General features: G+C 37.4%; 1 protein-coding gene across 3 annotated transcripts in view; it reads right to left on the reverse strand.

Moving 5' to 3' along the window:
• Positions 1 to 3,894: 3,894 nt before the first annotated feature.
• The window catches only part of LOC126336778 (uncharacterized), a 53,732-nt gene continuing 36,903 nt past the window's right edge, over positions 3,895 to 20,723 (reverse strand). For all 3 annotated transcript variants that reach the window (XM_050000794.1, XM_050000793.1, XM_050000791.1), the window contains one exon: positions 3,895 to 5,675. In XM_050000794.1, coding sequence (XP_049856751.1) covers positions 4,801 to 5,675 — 875 coding nt within the window. In that variant the 3' untranslated portion in view covers positions 3,895 to 4,800. The remainder of the gene's footprint in view (positions 5,676 to 20,723) is intronic.

The raw sequence follows: 20,723 nt of genomic DNA on the forward strand, positions 1-20,723 counted from the left end.
AATGCAGGAGTAGGTTTAATAATGAATAGGAAAATAGGAATGCGGGTAAGCTACTACAAACAGTATAGTGAACGCATTATTGTGGCCAAGATAGACACAAAGCCCACACCTACTACAGTAGTACAAGTTTATATGCCAAATAGCTCTGCAGATGACGAAGAAATTGAAGAAATGTATGATGAAATAAAAGAAATTATTTAGATAGTGAAGGGAGACGAAAATTTAATAGTGTTGGGTGACTGAAATTCGAGTGTAGGAAAAGGGAGAGAAGGAAACGTAGGTGGATATGGATTGGGCCTAAGAAATGAAAGAGGAAGCCGCCTGGTAGAATTTTGCACAGAGCACAACTTAATCATAGCTAACACTTGGTTTAAGAATCATGAAAGAAGGTTGTACACATGGAAGAACTCTGGAGATACTAAAAGGTACCAGATAGATTATATAATGGTAAGACAGAGATTTAGGAACCAGGTTTTAAATTGTAAGACATTTCCAGGGGCAGATGTGGACTCTGACCACAATCTATTGGTTATGACTTGCAGATTAAAGCTGAAGAAACTGTAAAAAGGTGGGAATTTAAGGAGATGGGACCTGGATAAACTGACTAAACCAGAGGTTCTACAGAGTTTCAGGGAGAGCATAAGGTAAATATAGTAGAAGAAGTTTGGGTAGCTTTGAGGGATGAAGTAGTGAAGGCAGCAGAGGATCAAGTAGGTAAAAAGACGAGGGCTAGTAAGAATCCTTGGGTGACATAAGAAATATTGAATTTAATTGATGAAAGGAGAAAATATAAAAATGCAATAAATGAAGCAGGCAAAAAGGAATACAAACGTCTCAAAAATGAGATCGTCAGGAAGTGCAAAATGGCTAAGCAGGGATGGCTAGAGGACAAATGTAAGGATGTAGAGGCTTATCTCACTAGGGGTAAGATAGATACTGCCTACAGGAAAATTAAGGAGACCTTTGGAGACAAGCGAACCTCTTGTATGAACATCAAGAGCTCAGATGGAAACCCAGTTCTAAGCAAAGAAGGGAAAGCAGAAAGGTGGAAGGAGTATATAGAGGGTCTATACAAGGGCGATGTACTTGAGGACAATATTATGGAAATGGAAGAAGACATAGATGAAAATGAAATGGGAGATATGATACTGCGTGAAGAGTTTGACAGAGCACTAAAAGACCTGAGTCGAAACAAGGCCCCCTGACTAGACAACATTCCATTGGAACTACTGACGGCCTTGGGAGAGCCAATCCTGACAAAACTCTACCATCTGGTGAGCAAGATGTACGAGACAGGCGAAATACCCTCAGACTTCAAGAAGAATTCCAGTCCCAAAGAACGCAGGTGTTGACAGATGTGAAAATTACCGAACTATCAGTTTAATAAGCCACAGCTGCAAAATACTAACACGAATTCTTAACAGACGAATGGAAAAACTAATAGAAGCCGACCTCGGGGAAGACCAGTTTGGATTTCGTAGAAACTCTGGAACACGTGAGGTAATACTGACCTTACGACTTATCTTAGAAGAAAGATTAGGGAAAGGCAAACCCACGTTTCTAGCATTTGTAGACTTAGAGAAAACTTTTGACAATGTTAACTGGAATACTCTCTTTCAAATTCTGAAGGTGGCAGGGGTAAAATACAGGGAGCGAAAAGCTATTTACAATTTGTACAGAAACCAGATGGCAGTTATAAGAGTTGAGGGGCATGAAAGGGAAGCAGTGGTTGGGAAGGGAGTAAGACAGGGTTGTAGCCTCTCCCCGATGTTATTCAATCTGTATATTGAGCAAGCAGTAAAGGAAACAAAAGAAAAATTTGGAGTAGGTATTAAAATCCATGGAGAAGAAATAACAACTTTGAGGTTCGCCGATGACATTGTAATTCTGTCAGAGACAGCAAAGGACTTGGAAGAGCAGTTGAATGGTATGGACAGTGTCTTGAGAGGAGTATATAAGATGAACATCAACAAAAGCAAAACGAGGATAATGGAATGTAGTCGAATTAAGTCGGGTGATGCTGAGGGAATTAGATTAGGAAATGAGACACTTAAAGTAGTAAAGTAGTTTTGCTATTTGCGGAGCAAAATAACTGATGATGGTCGAAGTAGAGAGGATATAAAATGTAGACTGGCAATGGCATGGAAAGCGTTTCTGAAGAAGAGAAATTTGTTAACATCGAGTATAGATTTAAGTGTCACGAAGTCATTTCAGAAAGTATTTGTATGGAGTGTAGCCATGTCTGGAAGTGAAACATGGACGATAAATAGTTTGGACAAGAAGAGAATAGAAGCTTTCGAAATGTGGTGCTACAGAAGAATGCTGAAGATTAGATGGGTAGATCACATAACTAATGAGGAAGTATCGAATAGTATTGAGGAGAAGAGAAGTTTGCGACACAACTTGACCAGAAGAAGGGATCGGTTGGTAGGACATGGTCTGAGGCATCAAGGGATTACCAATTTAGTATTGGAGGGCAGCGTGGAGGGTAAAAATCATAGAGGGAGACCAAGAGATGAATACATTACGCAGATTCAGAAGGATGTAGGTTGCAGTAGGTACGGGGAGATGAAGCAGCTTGCACAGGATAGAGTAGCATGTTGAGCTGCATCAAACCAGTCTCAGGACTGAAGACCACAACGACAACAACTGAAGTATTCTGAACCATGCAACATTTTACATGAGAAAATGAAAGACTTGATGCACCTCCTATCATTTATTTCTCCATTATTGTTACCAAAAGTTATCACCAACCATCTAGCAGTGCTGTGAATATTTGCCCTGCTGCAGACAATGAAGACCCATGACTCTTTTGTACTATAATTTTTGTTTACTGTGTATTTTCCAGTATTTGCATAGAATAAATGAATATGTAACTGAATGCTGATGCTTCATGTATTAATTTATTAATCATTCATAAGAGCCTGCAGTACCACATTTTTGTAAGTGAACAACATACACAATTCCAGAATGAAGAATTTTATGAGTGTAAAATGGGCCAAGTCAACAATTTTAACGCACACTAATGTTGAACATCAGTGACAAAACTTCATTTTAAATGGAAAACCAATTTATACTGATGAGATAGTTAGTTTGGGAATACAATGAGCACCAAAACAATTTTTTCCACCATTATAGGATTTTGTAATAATAATCATCATCATCCTGGAATGTTAGGTATTCTCATTTCTGTTTAAGTGGATTTTATAATTTACAGTATGAGTGAACTAGTATAACAACACACAAGTTCAGCTAAATAAAAATTACATGTAGCAGAAGCAAACTGAACAAGTAGGAGGAGGAATCCTACATCTTTCTTCCCTCTAAAATGTCCCAAGAATTGTAAACTGAAACCTCTAAACATTATACTAGCATATTGCCTAATAGTGTTAGTTAATAACCCCAAATTTGCTTAAGTTTTAATTGCAGAATGTTGCCAAACACTCCATATTGTGTCATTCTTTAATTTGTCTGTGTTTGTGAGCTAGTTGATCACCAGATCCAGCAAATTCCACTTTCATTTCCATCATTGTTTATAGTCACATTGTTTTTATTTCTCAACTGCTAACTTGTATTTGTCTGCAGAACCACAGAGATCTATATTAAATAGCTACTGGTAGTTTTCAATAATGTTGTGAACTGTTACTGTTTTACTGTTATGAACATACTGAAACCTGATTTCCCACTATCAAATAAGTTGATTTTTAATCTTTTGATGTGGTTCACCAAAATAATTTGTTTTTAAACAAGTTCTTTCACTTTTCTGTAAAATCTTTATGAGTCCACATTATTCAGCTTCTGAAGCACGAAGTAACTCATACCATCACAGTAAATAGGTCTCTGCAGGATACGATGAGGTGGGAGTGGATTTAAACATGATAAATACAAAACTGATTAACTTAGATTGTTTTTATCAAAATATCATGGTTGATTACATACAATAATTATTCAAAAATCATTTCAGACTTTAAATAGAAATGACTGCATTAAACATAATATACAAAAAAATTAAATAAATTGTGACACTCGTTTCCACTGAATTACAAGATGTATTCATGAAAACTGCAAACACAGAAACTCACAGTACAAAGAAGAATACAGAAACCTTTTAAAATATTGTATAAAAATATTGATGAATGATTTATCACATACGTAACATCTTAAGTGAAACACCAATCATAAAAATTCAAGGAAACTGAATTAACACAAAGAGAATCACGACAGTTAATGATACACCAATTGCTGACAACAAGAGTGTACTCAAAATACAAAATTTACAATAAGTGATGTGATTTTCAGAAACAACAACACGAGACAGAACATTTAAGAAAACACCCATCATATGACTCTTCATCAGCTGTGCAGTCAGGCACACTTAGTCTTGAACAATTGTCTACATTCTCAGCTCACTTAAAAAATACCTTGAATATTGAATAAAATTAAAAATTTACAATTTGACCACAACTCTTGGTAGCACATGGCACACTGGACACTGAGCACCAATTATGTACACAGGTACAAGGAACAGGAATAGAGGCACCTGGCCTTTTCTCTTACAATTTCACAGCACATAACGCAGCATCGTTACAAATGTCGTAAAAGTACATTTCTCAGCTTACTCAGTTATAGTTATCATCAGCACTTACCATAGAAAATGTTCTCATTTCAAGTGAAACATGAAATTTGAACTGAATACCTGATGTAGATGGAAAAAAATGGTGCAAAGGAACAAGTTTCCTATTTACACCATTTTGAAAATGAGGTTATCATATTTTTTTCTCTCACTCTCTGTAAGATTCCTTACTTTAAACTGTTTTTCTCAAGAGACTCTGACACTTTTGCAGCTTTCCGTGGAGGTAAGTTCGCACTCGTTCTGCTAGTGTTGGCAGCTGTACGGTTTTCTGTCACAGCCATTATTGAGGTACGCCATGCACTGGTACTGGACGCACTACTTGTCTCAGTACTGGATACACTCCCACCCACTCTCACAAGAGTCATCTTTGGCACTCTGTCCACTGCCGAGTCATCAACTTGCTGCTGTGACTGAGACTTAACTACCTTCTTTGAGACTGTCGCACCACTGCCCGAGGGGCCGTCGTAGATGAAGTCATCATGTCGCACAAACATTCTCGTTCTTACAGGCTGCTTGCGCCGTTCGACACCTGATCGATTACTGCACTGGCTACTGCTATCACTGTGAACCACTACCATTTCTCCGGCCTGTTCTTCCTCCGGCAGTGTGACTCTCTCATCAGAACTACCTTCTGGAGCATCCTCTGGACACTCAGAATTTTCTTGTGGGCCATCTTCTGGAAGGTCATCCAGACTGCCATCTCTATCTCCTCGTGGACTGCCCACTCTATCACCTTCTGGCATGCCCTCTTGGCCATTTCCTGTGCTACCTTCCATACTGTCTTCTCTGCTGTCTTGAGAATCATCATCTGGGCTGTCTGGACTACTGCGAAAGCCATTTGAAACAGCTAACTGTGGCTCCATTTGGCTGGCAGATGCTGAACCAAATATCACTTCCATCACCATCCGACGTAATGCATTCTTCTTTGAATCTGTGCTTGCTGTACTCCCTGGACTCCTTGGTACATCACTGTCATTTTCAAAATCTGATCTTGAATAATCTGTTTCTGGTTGATCTTCCTGATCTCTATCATCTTCTCTGTCTGTAAAAATTAAAACTTATTACTTAGTGTTTCATCACAACAGGTGAGTACTGTTACACAATAAAAGCAATTAACAATCATACTGATATCAAGCATTATTACACAAATCTTTGGTTAGCTACAGAAATGCCACCAGCACAAGAATAATTCAAATAAATATTGATAAGTCAACATGGGCTACTGCAAGAACGAAATTAATTTAGAAAATACCACCACGTGGTGATATCTTAATGACTGTGATGGTTGCTGGTCTACAGTACTACATTTAAATTTCATAATGCAGAACTTTACAGTTATTGGTTTCTCTAATACTTTCAAATCAAATATCCATTGTAAAACTTTAGTCCTCAAAGAAAATTTATATCAGAAGACCTCTGTTTTCAAATTCGAAGCTTTTAACAAGCTTTTCATGTAAACAATATTAATAAGAGTAGTATAACTTTCCAAATTTTATGGCCAGCTAACAATGTGGTTTAATGTATTCTTCAGTAGTAAAAGAAGAAAACATATTAACAACAATTGTTTAGAATGCTCCCAACTTGTATACACATTAATACTTTTGTAAAGTGCTCTCAGAACATGCCGATTATGTGTAACCCATGATGGGGCACAAGAGAAGCTCCTCTGATACTAAGTTCACTGCAATTTTCATCTTTTGAGGTGTCACTGTAAAAATGATATTTCTAAATAATTTGCTATATCTAGTGTACCTCTCCATGCCATAAAGCCTGTCATAAAATTACTCCAAGTGTTTCCTGCCAGCTGAGTACATTCATCAACCATATCATGCCTTCAGGAACTCTTCATCTGTAAAAGATCAATGTTCTTTAAACAATGGAAAATCCAGGTGGAGCTGAAACTCTCTCTGAGACAGAGACAAAGGCTTAATGGCCGAAAGCTATGAGTATTTGAATCTTTTTATTGTCCCTATAGCAACTCAGCATCTCCGCTGTATGGTGAGTAGCAACTTTCCTTCTCTTGTATTGTTACAATGCTTTTTTAATTAGTTTCGTAAATGAGGCATAAATGCATATGGAAGGTCAGAGCTACACAGTGGATATTCAGTAATTTTGAAACTTACTGCCTCTAGATCTTGGAGTGATGAAGGAGATACTTGTTAGTTTTGCTCAAGCGTATCTCAATGTCCATGGATCATTCTGATCAGTCAGCATCCAGACCACTAACCAAGATCAGAGGTGTGATGATGATAACGCTTTTTTAGGATTGTTACTGATTTGCATCACACGGTAGTAAATGTACTGCCTGGTATATTTTTTCCTGCCTGCACAGTTCCCAAACCAGAATATTTTTGAACTTATTCAGTGCCCACATGCAAAACTATGTACATAAGAGAAGCTTTATAATAGGTGCAATGTAGCAATTGTATCTGCAATTGTTGGTTCTTGCCTCCTAAATGAGGTTGAATAGGAAGTAGTGAGTTGTAGTCTTTCTTACTTTCGTACACGTTTTGTTAAATTTATTTATGAACTACTCCTCTATGTTAATAGGCCACTTTAGACTAAATATAGTGTGACTATCATACCAATTCAACTTACAGTCATGAATATGATATTTGTCATTCATAGGCAACCCTGATATACTTCCCACATACTTTCTAATCTGCGCACATCTGTATCATGTGATTGAAATATTTGTTGTTACACTGTAGATTGTTGCAAGATAGCAGTCTAAATTGGGAAAATCACTTTTTTTAATTCTTTTAACTTTGTTAAGATTGCTGCAATTCCATACAAAGATTTTTTTAACAAATAATTGTAAAGTAAAACAAATTTTCTTGTGATAGTTACACATTTAGAAGCTTATTTGAAGCAACAAGTTTACATTTCATAGAGTGGCTATACATCCACCATGTCTGAAGCAAATTGAATTCCTGTCTGCAATTTTATCGGTAGTCAGGGGTGTTGTCCTCTGTGTCCCTTGAAATTGCCTTTGACTAACTTAAAATATCTCTTGTCAGCTTAATTTTTTTCTAAAAACCAGTAAAATCAGTGATTTTGTGTATAGCAGCAGCAACAAGGAAAGTTTTAGTCAAAATGAGGATCAATTTCTCACTGTGATAAAACTTAAAGAGAACTCGAAACATTCACTGTTCTTGTTGCTTGCAAACTGAGTATAAATCAATGCATTTTGAGCAAGTGCCACCAGGAGATTATGGAGTAAACTTTGAAATGTGTTGTGTTTGACTAATAGACAGGCACAGAAATTCTGTATTTCTGTTTGTATTTTAAGGAAATTTTAAGCTTCAAACACCAGTGCACTATGTGATACAAATAGTTAACACAAGTTATTCAGTAATAACAATGACATTCAAGACAGTAAAACAATTTATTGACATTTCATTTTCACAATGTTTTACTGGCATTTCTTTTTTTATTGGTATTTTGATTTTACAGAGTTTTCATTTACACCTATTTTTGCCAATATTTCCTTAAGTTTTATCAGTTGCTGTAAAAGATGCTCACATTTACAAATGGCTCTGAGCACTATGGGACTTAACATCTATGGTCATCAGTCGATCACGTTTACAAATAAGGAACTTCTGATTAATTGCAGTTAAGTATTCTTAGGAAAGATAATTTCACAAGCTTTCAAGTAACTGTATGCCTTTTGAACCATCAGTCTTCTGATTGGTTTGGTGTAGCCTGCAACAAATTCCTGTCCTGTGTCTCAGCAAAATAAAAATGTAGGGCGAGCACAAATTTTCTTATTTGCTGAGAATACTTTGCTTTGCTTTGGCAGTAGCTTGATATCCCAAAACCTACTTCAACAGATCCATCACTATTTAACATACTAGCAACAGAATAACATAGCTTAAAAACAAACAAACAAACCAACCAACCAGCAACTTATGTTTCTTTTGTATCACACATTAAATTGTTTTATCTGCTTCTTCAGTAGCACATTGTATGCTTGTATTCAGTCATATTGTGCTTTCAGCTTTTGCTTTTTTTTATTTGGAAGATCATAACACATCATAAGCAGGTATACAAGACACGAAAAGAATGAAATTCCATCATAAGATTATAATAATAGTTTTAGTGCATAAAAAACAGAAATTATCAGGATCCTTCAGTGTTTGCAGACTTAACCAAAGCCACGAGTTGACAATCCTCATTTTTACCCCTTGGACTCCTCTTAATGTTCTGACCACCGTGGAAATGGTGGCAGAGTTAACATTGGTTGCTGCAAGGAGCCCTCTAACTCTATGAAATTTTAACTTGTTGATCCAAAGTAACAACATGTTCTAAGCACTTGCTCTACTTTTAGGCAACTTAAATTGAAGGCCGATCTTCCAATCTCATTTGTTGCACTGAATGTTAGTATTAACCAACTGAACTTTAAGGGAAATTATTATTATTTTTGTTATCACTTAAACTAGAGGAGGACTTTACCTAAATGTTTAGCTAGTTAATGTCCATTTCTACATGCCTGCTTGCTGTTCAACAACTCTTCTATTCAGTGAGCGGTAATCGTCCTTCATATACATACTTACTTTGAGGGAAAGTGACTTAGATGAATCTGTGTTAGAGTATAGCCAGCTAAAGCAAAAAATACCCATTCTGGTATTCTGTTTCCATAAGAAAAAGTGGTTCAGTTTAGAATGCTTTCTGCTATAGTGTCAAAGTTTTATTTTAGAAGCATACACCAATGCTGAGATCAGGTTATTCTTCATTACATTCTTTTCCTGAATGATGCCAGTCACACTTGGTAAGCAAGCAAACCTGTGTGGAGTGTGGAAAAGTAAGGGTGTGAAGCACTGATTCAATCCATGTGATGCAGCTGGAGTGTTAAAACAGAAGAGCATAATCTTTAAAGGTCAAATATGTGCATTCAAGTCCGGGTCTTTTAAAGCATTACAATACAAAGAAATGAACTTCCTGGGAAGTTCACAATCAATCAGGTCTTGTAGCAGCCCACTACGGCACTGGTCTGGTACAAGCTTGATTTACTGAAAGAAGGCAGACTCTGAAGACGGGTAAATACCCGCCAATACTTTCTGTGACAATTCCCTGCAGTGCTATTTCTCTACAGGAGAGAACAGAATTTCAGTTGGCTACCAGTAAAAATTCTGCTGCACCAAGCTGCTCTCCCAGATGTGTTCAGTGCTTTGAACTCCTCGTCTAGTTAGAAGCTCTTCTTTTGCAAAGAGCTGAATATCTACATTCAGGAAATTGTTGGCAGCATTATACTCAGTTTTTGTGAACACAATTTTTATTTTAATACCTGGCAATTGCATGTTTTACACAAATGATGTGTTTCAAATTTATACAGTCCATCTTGAGATTTTGAAGTAACTCGCTGTGTAGGAAATAAACAACATTCAAATTGTTAAAATAAATTAAGAGTATCATGTGAGTTAGCGAGTCATAAATCTGTGTGTATATTATATGCAAATCTGAAAACGTCATTTGTATAAAGTTTTAGATCCCTGACTGTTTAAATAAAACTGTTATTCACACAGTGGTCACCCTTCACTGACAAAAAAAAATCTCACTCTAGTAAAATGTTTTTGTTCATACTAAGGTTAGAAAGAATCCTGCAGTGTTTGATAAAGTCACGTACCACACTGTTACAATCTAACATTTCAGCAACAGAATGAAAATGTGTTCTTTAAAGATGAGAAACGAACAGCTTCATCAAATGTCCAATTATTTTATATGACTGATAGCTTGTGAGGAATTAATCAGATGAAGTTATAGGCAAACCCCTTCTGAAGACTGAGCTATAGGCAAGCCTCTTGAGAAGATCAAGTTATGGGCAAATCTGTTCAGAAGATGATTATGTTACATATGCCTAGATTTTCCATCATTCTAGATATACAATCTACCAGTAACACTAAAATAAATAGATTCTTGCATGGAATCACTGTTTGCAGGTGGGACATCTATAATGCTTAGACTGGTTTCAAAATCACCACAGGTGTTATATAATTGTGACAATCAAAGTAGCAGCTGGAAAATGGCTAACTATAATCAACAAGGACTACATGCTTTGTGGGCTGGCCACTATGAAGTGCCCTCTCCATTTTGTTGTAGGTAAAGTATGAGTTGAACACACACACACACACACACACACACACACACACACACACACACACACACACACACACACACACAGCTTTTTTTGTGAGCTGTCACTGTAGAGCAAAAATGGTGACTTAACTATGACTATGGCTATGGCTATGGCTATGGCTATTCAGATGGTTTTCTGGTACCTTCAACCAAGAGTCATACAGTTTTTTTTTTTCCTTGGGAGATGGAGTCCAAAGCACAGTGTCAGTTTTATTTCTTCAAATATACGAAATATCACCAAGCATATTAAGTTTTGGAACAAATCCCGAACATTAAGACAAGACTGAATAATACACTTTTTTGATTTCTTAACTGTATCATATGCACATTTAGTTATTTTGATAATATATGAATGTACAACAACAATTCAATTAAAATTAACAAGATGGATGTTGCCTTATGACAATGTAAATTGCCCTACCCCAAAAGATATTTTCTGTAACTATATATATTTTAGCCTGCAGAAATGATTTTTAGTAGGTGTGATACAGACAATCCATATTTTAATTTCAAAATCAATTGTCACACACATTAAGTTTCATTTGTAAAAGAACCACTGCGAGAGCACAATTTTTTGTAATTGACACCATTAGAATTGTTCAGTTGTCCACCTGTGCAAAGTTTACCCTGTCTACCCTGTTTTATTTGTTAACAAGCACAAACACAAACACAAGTTGGATTTTCATAAGTTAGTGTGAAATTGGCTTTTTGGAAACTGATTTAATTTTACAGTGTCTGTTTCTTCAGACATCCATGTCTGAAAAAAAACAGATGTTGTAAAATTAATTCAACATTACAAGCCTCAATGTGCAAAAATAATGATAATAATATTGATCTTTATTACTTGTAGTCTCATTCTCCCTGTGTGGAAATCACGTAATGTACAAGCATTAGGGAATGTTGACATTGTGGGTAGCTTATGGAGGTTTGGGTTTGTCCAAGGAGCATGCTAGGATAGCCAGAGTGGTTAAAGTGACTGCTCACAGTAAGTGAAAAATCTGTTTTCAAGTCCTGGTCCGGCATGAATACTCATGTGTCACTAATAGGTAGTTTATCTATACCTAATACAGCTGATCATACAGACTTCACCATCAATGAATAAATTTCATAATATTTACTATTAATTTATGTCTCAAGAAACAGACATTGCATAATTATATCAATGCTACAAGCCTTGTTGGCAAAAGCAATAACAACAACATTGATCTTAATTTCTTGTAGCCTCATTATCCCTGTGTGGGAATCACATGATATGTGAGCATTAGGAGATGCTGATATTGTTTGTGGCATGTGGGAGTTTGGGTCGGTCAAGGGAGTGGGCTTGGGTAGCCAAAGTAGTAAAGGTGATCACTCGCGATAAGTGGGAAATTCAGATTAGAGTTCTACTCCAGCACAAATTTTCATGTGTCATGAATAGGCAGTTTTCATACATCTAATACAGCTTCTGAAAAAAATTTGTCGTCATCAACGAATAAATTTCACATTTTTCTGCAATTCTTGGCACACACCAAATGATTTCGCAGAGGTTTCTAGGTTACTCTAAGTGACAGAAGGTTTTCCATGTCAAAGAATCTTTTTAAGAATGTTAATTTTTGAGCACCAGCTGATCATTTTACATGTAAGTTGAATTACCGAAAGGCTAAATGTTTGTCTTGGGAAAAGGATGGGAATTAAGGTTTATTGCATTGCTGCTGTTACGGTCATTAAAGGTAGAATGCTAGATGAAGAGGACAAGGATGGGAAAGGAAATTGGCCACATCTATTTCAAAAGAACAATCTTAGCATTCACCTTCATAAATGCACAGAATCCATGGAAAGCCAAAATCTGGATAGCCAGGTGGGGATTTAAATCTACTCCTTCCAAATGTGTGTCCAGAGGAAAAGAGAGGTGGCAGGGGAAGAAGAAAAGGTCAATTGGGGACACAGATGAAACCAAACTTAAAGATGATGTTCTTGCTATGAACTTTTTGGATTATTTGTGATATTCATGGAAATAATAACTGACAAAACTGTGTTTGTATAGTGCAGTTTCATCTAGGATTTCAACCAGTACAATGCTCTTAGTGTAATTAATCAGCTGCTGCTCAAAGCACATTAGACATACTGTATATTATGTAACATATCATGTTTTGGAATGGGGTGTTATTTTCAATTGCTATCTCATTCAATAAGTTTGTAGCTGAGAAGTGTGGAGTCAGACAATAAGTTTTATGGTATGCACTTGGCAGGTTGCTTTTTGTAGGGTGTAGATGTGATAGTACAAGGCATGTTTAAAAAGTAAATGCACTAATTCTTTAAATGTATTTTTAGAAAGAGTGTATTCCAAAAATATATATTATATCATTGACAAACTCGTGGGCTATTTTTCCACATAGATGCCATTCTGTTCAGTGGATGTGGTGAGCCATGGCACAAGGTTCTTAAGCCCTCCTCTAACAACTCTCCCACCAACTACTTCCCCCAGTTCAGAACCTCATTCTGCACATGCTCATCATTGAAAATTTAAAGATAAAAATCACAAGGTGCCATGTCAAGGAAAAGGTCGAGTGGTTCGAAATACCCCAACCAAAAGATCATAATGAAGGTGCCACGTCAAGGAATGGGAGGGGGGGGGGGGGGTTACAAAAAAATTCCAGCCATGTGAATCCAAGGGTTCCCTGGTGTGGCTAAATCTGTGTGAAGATGGGTGTTGTGGTGCAACAAGCACACTCCTCTCATCAGCATTCTCCTCCTTTTCTTTTGAATGCTCCTCTAGAGATTTTTTCAGGCTCTCAGAAGATGGTTGTGCATTGACGGTCTCTGCCTGTAGCTGAAATTCGACCAAAATGATGCCCTTTTGTCCCAAAACACTGAGGCTATCACAGTGACTACTTTTTTTTCAGGCTTTTAATGAGCCACCCAGGTTTCATTTACAGTCGCAGCAGAGCTTAGAAAATCCTCGCCTTACAATTCAAGTCGCTCAAGGAACTTGTGGGTGCTACTGATCTGATTTTTCTTGTGCTGCTCTGTCAACTGTTTTTAGAATCCACCTCGTGCACAGTTTCCGGTAACCCAGCGTTTATGTGAGTGTCTCATGTAAGACTTGTGGAAACATTGTAGAAATTTCATCCACTGTCACTCGGCAGTCTTCACAAACAATTTCCTCAATTTTTTGCACCTGCTCATCAGTCAAATGCGAAGGCCTTCCACTCCTCTGTTCATTACAAACTTTTGTTCTGCCTCCACTAAACTCGCAATAGCCACTTAAAACCACTTGTTCTGTTCATAACACCTCCACCATGAATCACTTTGCTTTGTGAAAAAATTTCAATAGGTGTTATACTTTGCATGAGTAGGAAGCATCTTTCATGCAACTGAACACTACAATGTGAGTTTACATACTCCCATGTTCCTGTGATGCTCGATATGGCCAGCAGATCTTTCATTGCCACTTAGTGTTGCCAACCCTCAACAAACAAAAGACCACAGCTCTTTATCATCACACTACACTTACTTTCTGAATGTGCCTCATAGTTTTCGGCAGTTCTGCTTTTTGAATGTTAGAGTCAGAGAGACTGGTGGTGATACAATTCACTTGATTAGAGGGAATGGGAAGTCACAAAGACAATTCTGTTTATAAGCAGTTTATATGGGATGTGCCTCTGGAGATACTCGATGTGTTTTACTTTAAGTGTACAGGTTTTCTAGGCACCGGCCTTGTTTTGGCTTGATGAAAGAACGGACTTGGCTGGATCTGATGAGTGACAATGTGTTTTGTTTGTATGAAAACTAAAATTGTGAGACTGTGTACTCTAATACTCTTACCTGTTATTCTGTGACTTGACTCTCCAAGGATTTGAGGACATTGATTGACAACAATTACTGATTATTTGAAGATGCCAGGTAATGAATATTTCTGATCCTATGGGGAAATAAGAAGTTTTTTTTGTGAAATCTGATAGTAGTACGACTCAAATTGTTAGTGCAAAAGTTGGTTAAAATTTGCCTGGTGAACTTTATCAAAGCAATTTGATGAGCATAATAGAAAAATGAGTCAATACAGGTTAGTTACTGACATATTTTGTTACAATTATGATGATGCACAGTGGAACTGCATGTGTCATACATTGTTGAAACATTTTCAGAAACCTACCTAGGACTTCTTGAATCAATGATACATAGAACTGCAGCTATACTGCATTCCAAAGCTAGAGCAACATGCAACTAAGCAGATGATCATAATGTTTTTTGCCTCATCAGCCTATGTTGCCTAACTCTTCTTAGAATACCGAGCGAGGTGGCGCGGTGGTTAGCTCACTGGACTCCCATTCGGGAGGACAACGGTTCAATACCGTCTCCGGCCATCCTGATTTAGGTTTTCCGTGATTTCCCTAAATCATTTCAGGCAAATGCCGAGATGGTTACTTTGAAAGGGCACGGCCGATTTCCTTCCCAATCCTTACCTAACTCGAGCTTGCGCTCCGTCTCTAATGACCTTGTTGTCGACGGGACATTAAAATCTGAAGTGTGTGCATTCTAAGAAGATGGTGGTGGTGGTGGTTAGTGTTTAACAGTAAACTTCCCTTGCAGTGTCTGCCTTTGTAGTTTGATGATGTCTCTATGATGGTAAAAGACCTAGTAAATGAATTGTAATCAAATGTGCTGGTCCTCTTTGGACCTTCTCTATGCCCTCTATTAACAGCATATGGTAAAAATCCCAGACTTTTCAGCAGTTCTAATACCCAGTTCTACGAAGATGTTATAAACGAAACTCTTCCGTGGCTCAAATAGATTTCCTTAAGATTAGATCAGATTTTCGTTCCATGGACCCAAAAAATGAGATGATTCTCATGGCTGTTGAAGATGACAGATACTTCCAATGAATCTCAACCTGCCATCTGCTTTTCCTAAGACTATTTTAATATGATCTTTTATTTGAGGTCTTTCGAGAAGCATATTCCTAGATTATGCAGTGTTTGAGTGCCAAGCCTGTAATTTAAAATTAATGGTTCTTTATGGCTATCTATGAGAAACTTGTGACAGTTACTTATGTTGAAGATCAGTTGCCAGTCCCTGCACCAAGTATCAATTCACAATTTTATCATGACTTTCCTACAAGCATCATCTGTAATCAGCACCACAGCATTGATCTACCATGATCAATAATGGCCTTATAACACTTATTTGAATATCTTCAAAGTTACTTTCACATCTCATGATTTCACAATATTAAATGGACACTTTGACCAATGACCATGTAGTTTGATCCTGTGAAACAGCAATCGATGACAACAAAAGTGACATGTTAAGATCTGAATACATCAGCAGAAGGGATTATTTTAAATTAAGTCCAAGGGTAGAATATGTATCATGAATAAATTTCCTATATATGATATTGCGCTACTTCTGCTACTAAAAAGGATAAGCAACTTGAGTAATAAGATACTGTGGACAGATCTATCCTTTACACATAAACAGTATTCCTGTACAACAAGGAGAATTCTGTAAGTCCTAATCAATGCGGCTATATTGTATAATGGTTGCTTTACATATTAGGTAAGTAGATAGACAATTCATAAAAGGTACATTTCTATTATAGCACTGACAGGGATGTTAAGACATTAACAGGTGTTATGTCAACAATGTAGGAAAAGGCAGGCTGCTACTTACGGTGAAGAAGACACATGAAGTTGCAGACAGGCACAAATAAAAGACACTTACATAAAGCTTTCGGCCACAGACTTCATCATTAAAAACAGAGACACACACCATCATGCACACAAGCAAGCACACCTGATGCACACGATTGTCAACTCCAGCATCTCGGGCCGGAATGTCGGACATTCCAAGTTGATACTCGAGTTGGCATCATGTGTGCATCAGGTGTGCTTGTTTGTGCATATGAATGGTGGTGTCTCTCTGGTACTGTGGGGGCTGTGGCCAAAAGGTTTATATAACTGTCTTTTAATTGTAACTGTCTGCAATTCAAAATGTCTTCTTTACGTTAAATCACAATCTACATTGTTGATATATCTACCGAAGTTTACTGGTCTTAATAAATATTTTAGCTAAACTAATATCCACTTGTGGGGTGTTGAGAAATAGTGAGTGAAATACAGCAGTGGGCTCAAATCACACAGTGCCAACTGTAGAGAGGGTTATGACCATATAAATGTAAGCACTGAATGCAGTGTAACATAAAATGTGTAGGATACATCTATACTGTTCTCAACAGTGCTGTAGCAACAACTGCTGCCACCCTCATCTTTCTGACTGGGGCCATTCTCAATATACTCTCCACATCATGGTGGATGCATGGAAATGAAAGGAGGGACAGTGGTTGATAAAGAAGGAAGCAATGAGGCACACACATAGAAACTAACTCTTTGAAGTGGCCTTAACTTATTAAGTAGTAATAACTGTGTAAGTGGAGTTAGTTATAACCTAAACCAAGAGGAGTCATTGCAGAGAAAGCAAATGACACTCTCAGGAAGTTTACAGCTGGTCAATTTACAGTAATGTTTCATTTAAAATAAAAAAATCAAATCACAGGAATTAATGACATTAGCTGCCAGTGGGCACTGATGTAAATCAATGGGGAAGCTTGGAAATTTGTGCCAGACCAGTTTTTGAACCCAAGTCTCCTGCTTACCAAGCAGAAGTGCTGCCCACTGCACCATCCAGACATAGTGATCATTACAACTGCATACGCTACCCTAGTATGCCTCCTGTCAATCTTAATTCTCAACATATCTGCTCACTACTAATGTAGAGACCCTTGCCCATTATCCTCATAACCCACAGAATTTCAACTATTCCCATAAGAGTTCAAGTACAGTGTGAATCTCCACTGAAATGATCAAATGGTTGTCCTCACCTTAATTATTTATATGTGGTGTCTGCTCTTTTGACACGTTCAAAGACACAAAGGAATTAATGAAATTAGCTGCCACGGGGCACTAATGTAACTCATCAATGGGAAAATTGAAAGTTTGTGCCAGACCAGGATTCAAACCTGGTTCTCCTGCTTACTAGACAAATGTGCTGACTACTGCACCATCCAGACACAGCAGTCATCACAACTGGCAGACTACCCAAGCATGCCTCCCATCACACCTGAATTCTCAACTTAATCACACACTACTAATGTAGTGCACCTTGCTCATTATCCTCATTCCTCACAGCATTTTGCTGATTCCTGTAAGAGTTCAAGCATGGTGTGCATCGGCACATATATAAAAGAAATCAAATGCCATGCGTTTCAGTCTTAAGATGGACAATGACACTGTCAAATTGCATCTAGATGGAATCTCTATAGACTGTGTAACAAACACAAAATTTCGAGAAACGAATACTGGTTCTTCGTCAAAGTGGTGTGACTACACAAAGACATTTGAGCACGAATGCCGTCACAGTCTTGGCACCAGTGTATAACAACCAGCGGTTGTTTTTGGTTACATACTATCCATATGTACACCCAGTTCTTAGCTACAGAATACTTTTCTGCAGAAGAATAACGAAAAATATGAATAAAGTTTTCAAACTACAAAAAAGGTGCATAAGAAAAATAACAAAAAATAGTAATTGAACACACTGTAAAGATCGATTCAAAACATAGGACATTTTAACTACACAATGTGAGTACATTTACCAGTCACGTATGTGAATAAAAAGTAACCTTGATTATTACTGCATGTATATCTCTGTCCCTGACCATGGAACAAGACCTAGATTGAACTTACATTTACCAAGAAACAATATAGCTCAAAACAGCATTTTTGACCAAGGAGTAAATCTAAACAATTATCTGCATGAGGAAGTTAAAGAGAGTCCCTAAAACAAAATTTCTTAATATGAATTATGTTCTGTTTTCTTCTGAAACTCTAATACAATGACATCTCCAATATCATTAAAAGAATTTCTAGATGACAACAAGTATTAATCTTATCTGATCATTGTAAAAGTGATCCACGGATGAGTAAATCTACTAGTACTACTACTACTACTACTGCAACTACTAACAGCAAAAAGCCACAAGTTTTTCTGAGTGGGATCCATGAATAATGTAAATAAGCTACAATATTCAATTAAGCTTCCAATCAGTAACCAGTATTAACATCTTCAGTCACTCAATTCTTTGTTCAAATATTTTTTGTTGTTGTAATCAAATATATCATTTGTGTGTGTTATTTTACTCATAAAGCTACTAAAATAATACCTTTTTACATTTAAGTTTCACACATTTCCCATACAATACACATTATGCTAACTGATTCTCTGGTCATTTCTTGGTAGAACTTCATAATCATACACAAAATGCACAATATCAGGTGAAACAATACAGAATATTTATTGTAAGATGATAATCATAATAATAATAAAAATAACAATAATACAATGTGTACAACTTTGCTTCAGCCATTTTTTCCCAAACATTTGAGGCTTTAATGAAACAAATTGGTTACACATGTATCATTCAAAGTATTTCCCATTGCTGGCCACTCCTTTATCCCATCTTTCAGGTAGGCACGAACGCCGTGTCAACAAAATTGTTCATCTTTTGAAGCAATCCACAAATCTATCCAATTTTTTACTTCTTCATGAGATCGGAAGTGTTGGCCAGACAGGCCATGTGCCACTGATCTAAACAGGTGATAGTCAGAGGGAGCAATGTCTGGAGAACATGACGGGTGGGGTAGTACTTCCCATTTTAACATTTTCAAGTACATTTTGACCTCTTTTGCAACATGGGGTTGAGTGTTGTCATGCTGCAAAATCACTTTATCATACCTCTCGCTGAATGGCGGCCATTTGTCTTTTAATGCTCTGCTCAAACACTTTAATTACATTTGATAATGGGCACCTGTGATTGTTTCACTAGGTTTTAACATATCATAGTACTTGACACCAAGCTGGTCCCACCAAATGCAGAGCATCATCTTGGAGCCGTGAATATTAGGTTTGGCCATCGACATGGAAGCATGGCTGGGATATCCCCATGATTTTTTGAATTTAGTGTTATCGTAATGAACCCATTTTTCGTCTCTGGTCACAATGGGATGCAGAAATCCCTTCCGTTTCTGCCTCTGAAGCAAGTGTTCACAAACACACTAACACCGTTCAACGTCTCTTGGTTTCAGCTCACACGGGACCCAAGTTTCTTCTTTCTGAATCATGCCCATAGCCTTGAGACATTCTGAAATGGCTTGCTGTGTCACTTGCACCAATCGTGCCAATTCTTCTTGAGTTTGACATGAGTCTTCACTCAGCAATGACTCCAATTCTGCATCTTCGAAAACATTCTCTCTTCCACCACTATACCAGTCTATGACATTAAAATCACCATTCTTGAAGTGTTGAAACCACTCACGACACATTCTTTCACTAATAGTGTCCTTACCCTATGTCTTTGAGGGCATTCAATGAGACTCAGCTACTGTTTTCTTTATATTGAAACAAAACAGCAACACCTCCCACAAATTACGAGAATTAGGCTCGTAGACTGACATTTTCAACCACGAGCAACGTTATTATACAGACACAAATCAACTAAAGTTTGAATGAGGTTATGTTGACTGAGGTCCAAGCTAACTGCCTGACATCTGCGATCTGTTTCTTTCGCCCACTACTTACCGTTGTCGCCACCTACCAGCAAACGGTGGAAGCAAAGTTGTACTCCTTGTAATAAAAAGGATGTTTTCCAAATTCAACTTTCAATGATGCCTTACAGTTAAAAAAGGATTTTGTTGTGATGTTGGCAGTGTTTCAGCTAATCCAAAATACTTTCTGGATTACTGGTTCTGGAAGTCTATGTTGTTGACTTCATTTGTTCCTCCACCTTTAGGGATGTTTTCTTTTACCAAGGGCAAGTGAGTGCCCTGTGCCTCTAACCTGAAAGGCTGTTGGCATGTGGTAGAGGATGACTTTCTTATGCCGGAAGTCACTCAGTCCCCACCCACATTGGCAATATAGCATT

This window comes from Schistocerca gregaria, chromosome 2, assembly GCF_023897955.1.
Source record: "Schistocerca gregaria isolate iqSchGreg1 chromosome 2, iqSchGreg1.2, whole genome shotgun sequence".
In the NCBI taxonomy this organism is placed as follows: Eukaryota; Metazoa; Arthropoda; class Insecta; order Orthoptera; family Acrididae; genus Schistocerca; species Schistocerca gregaria.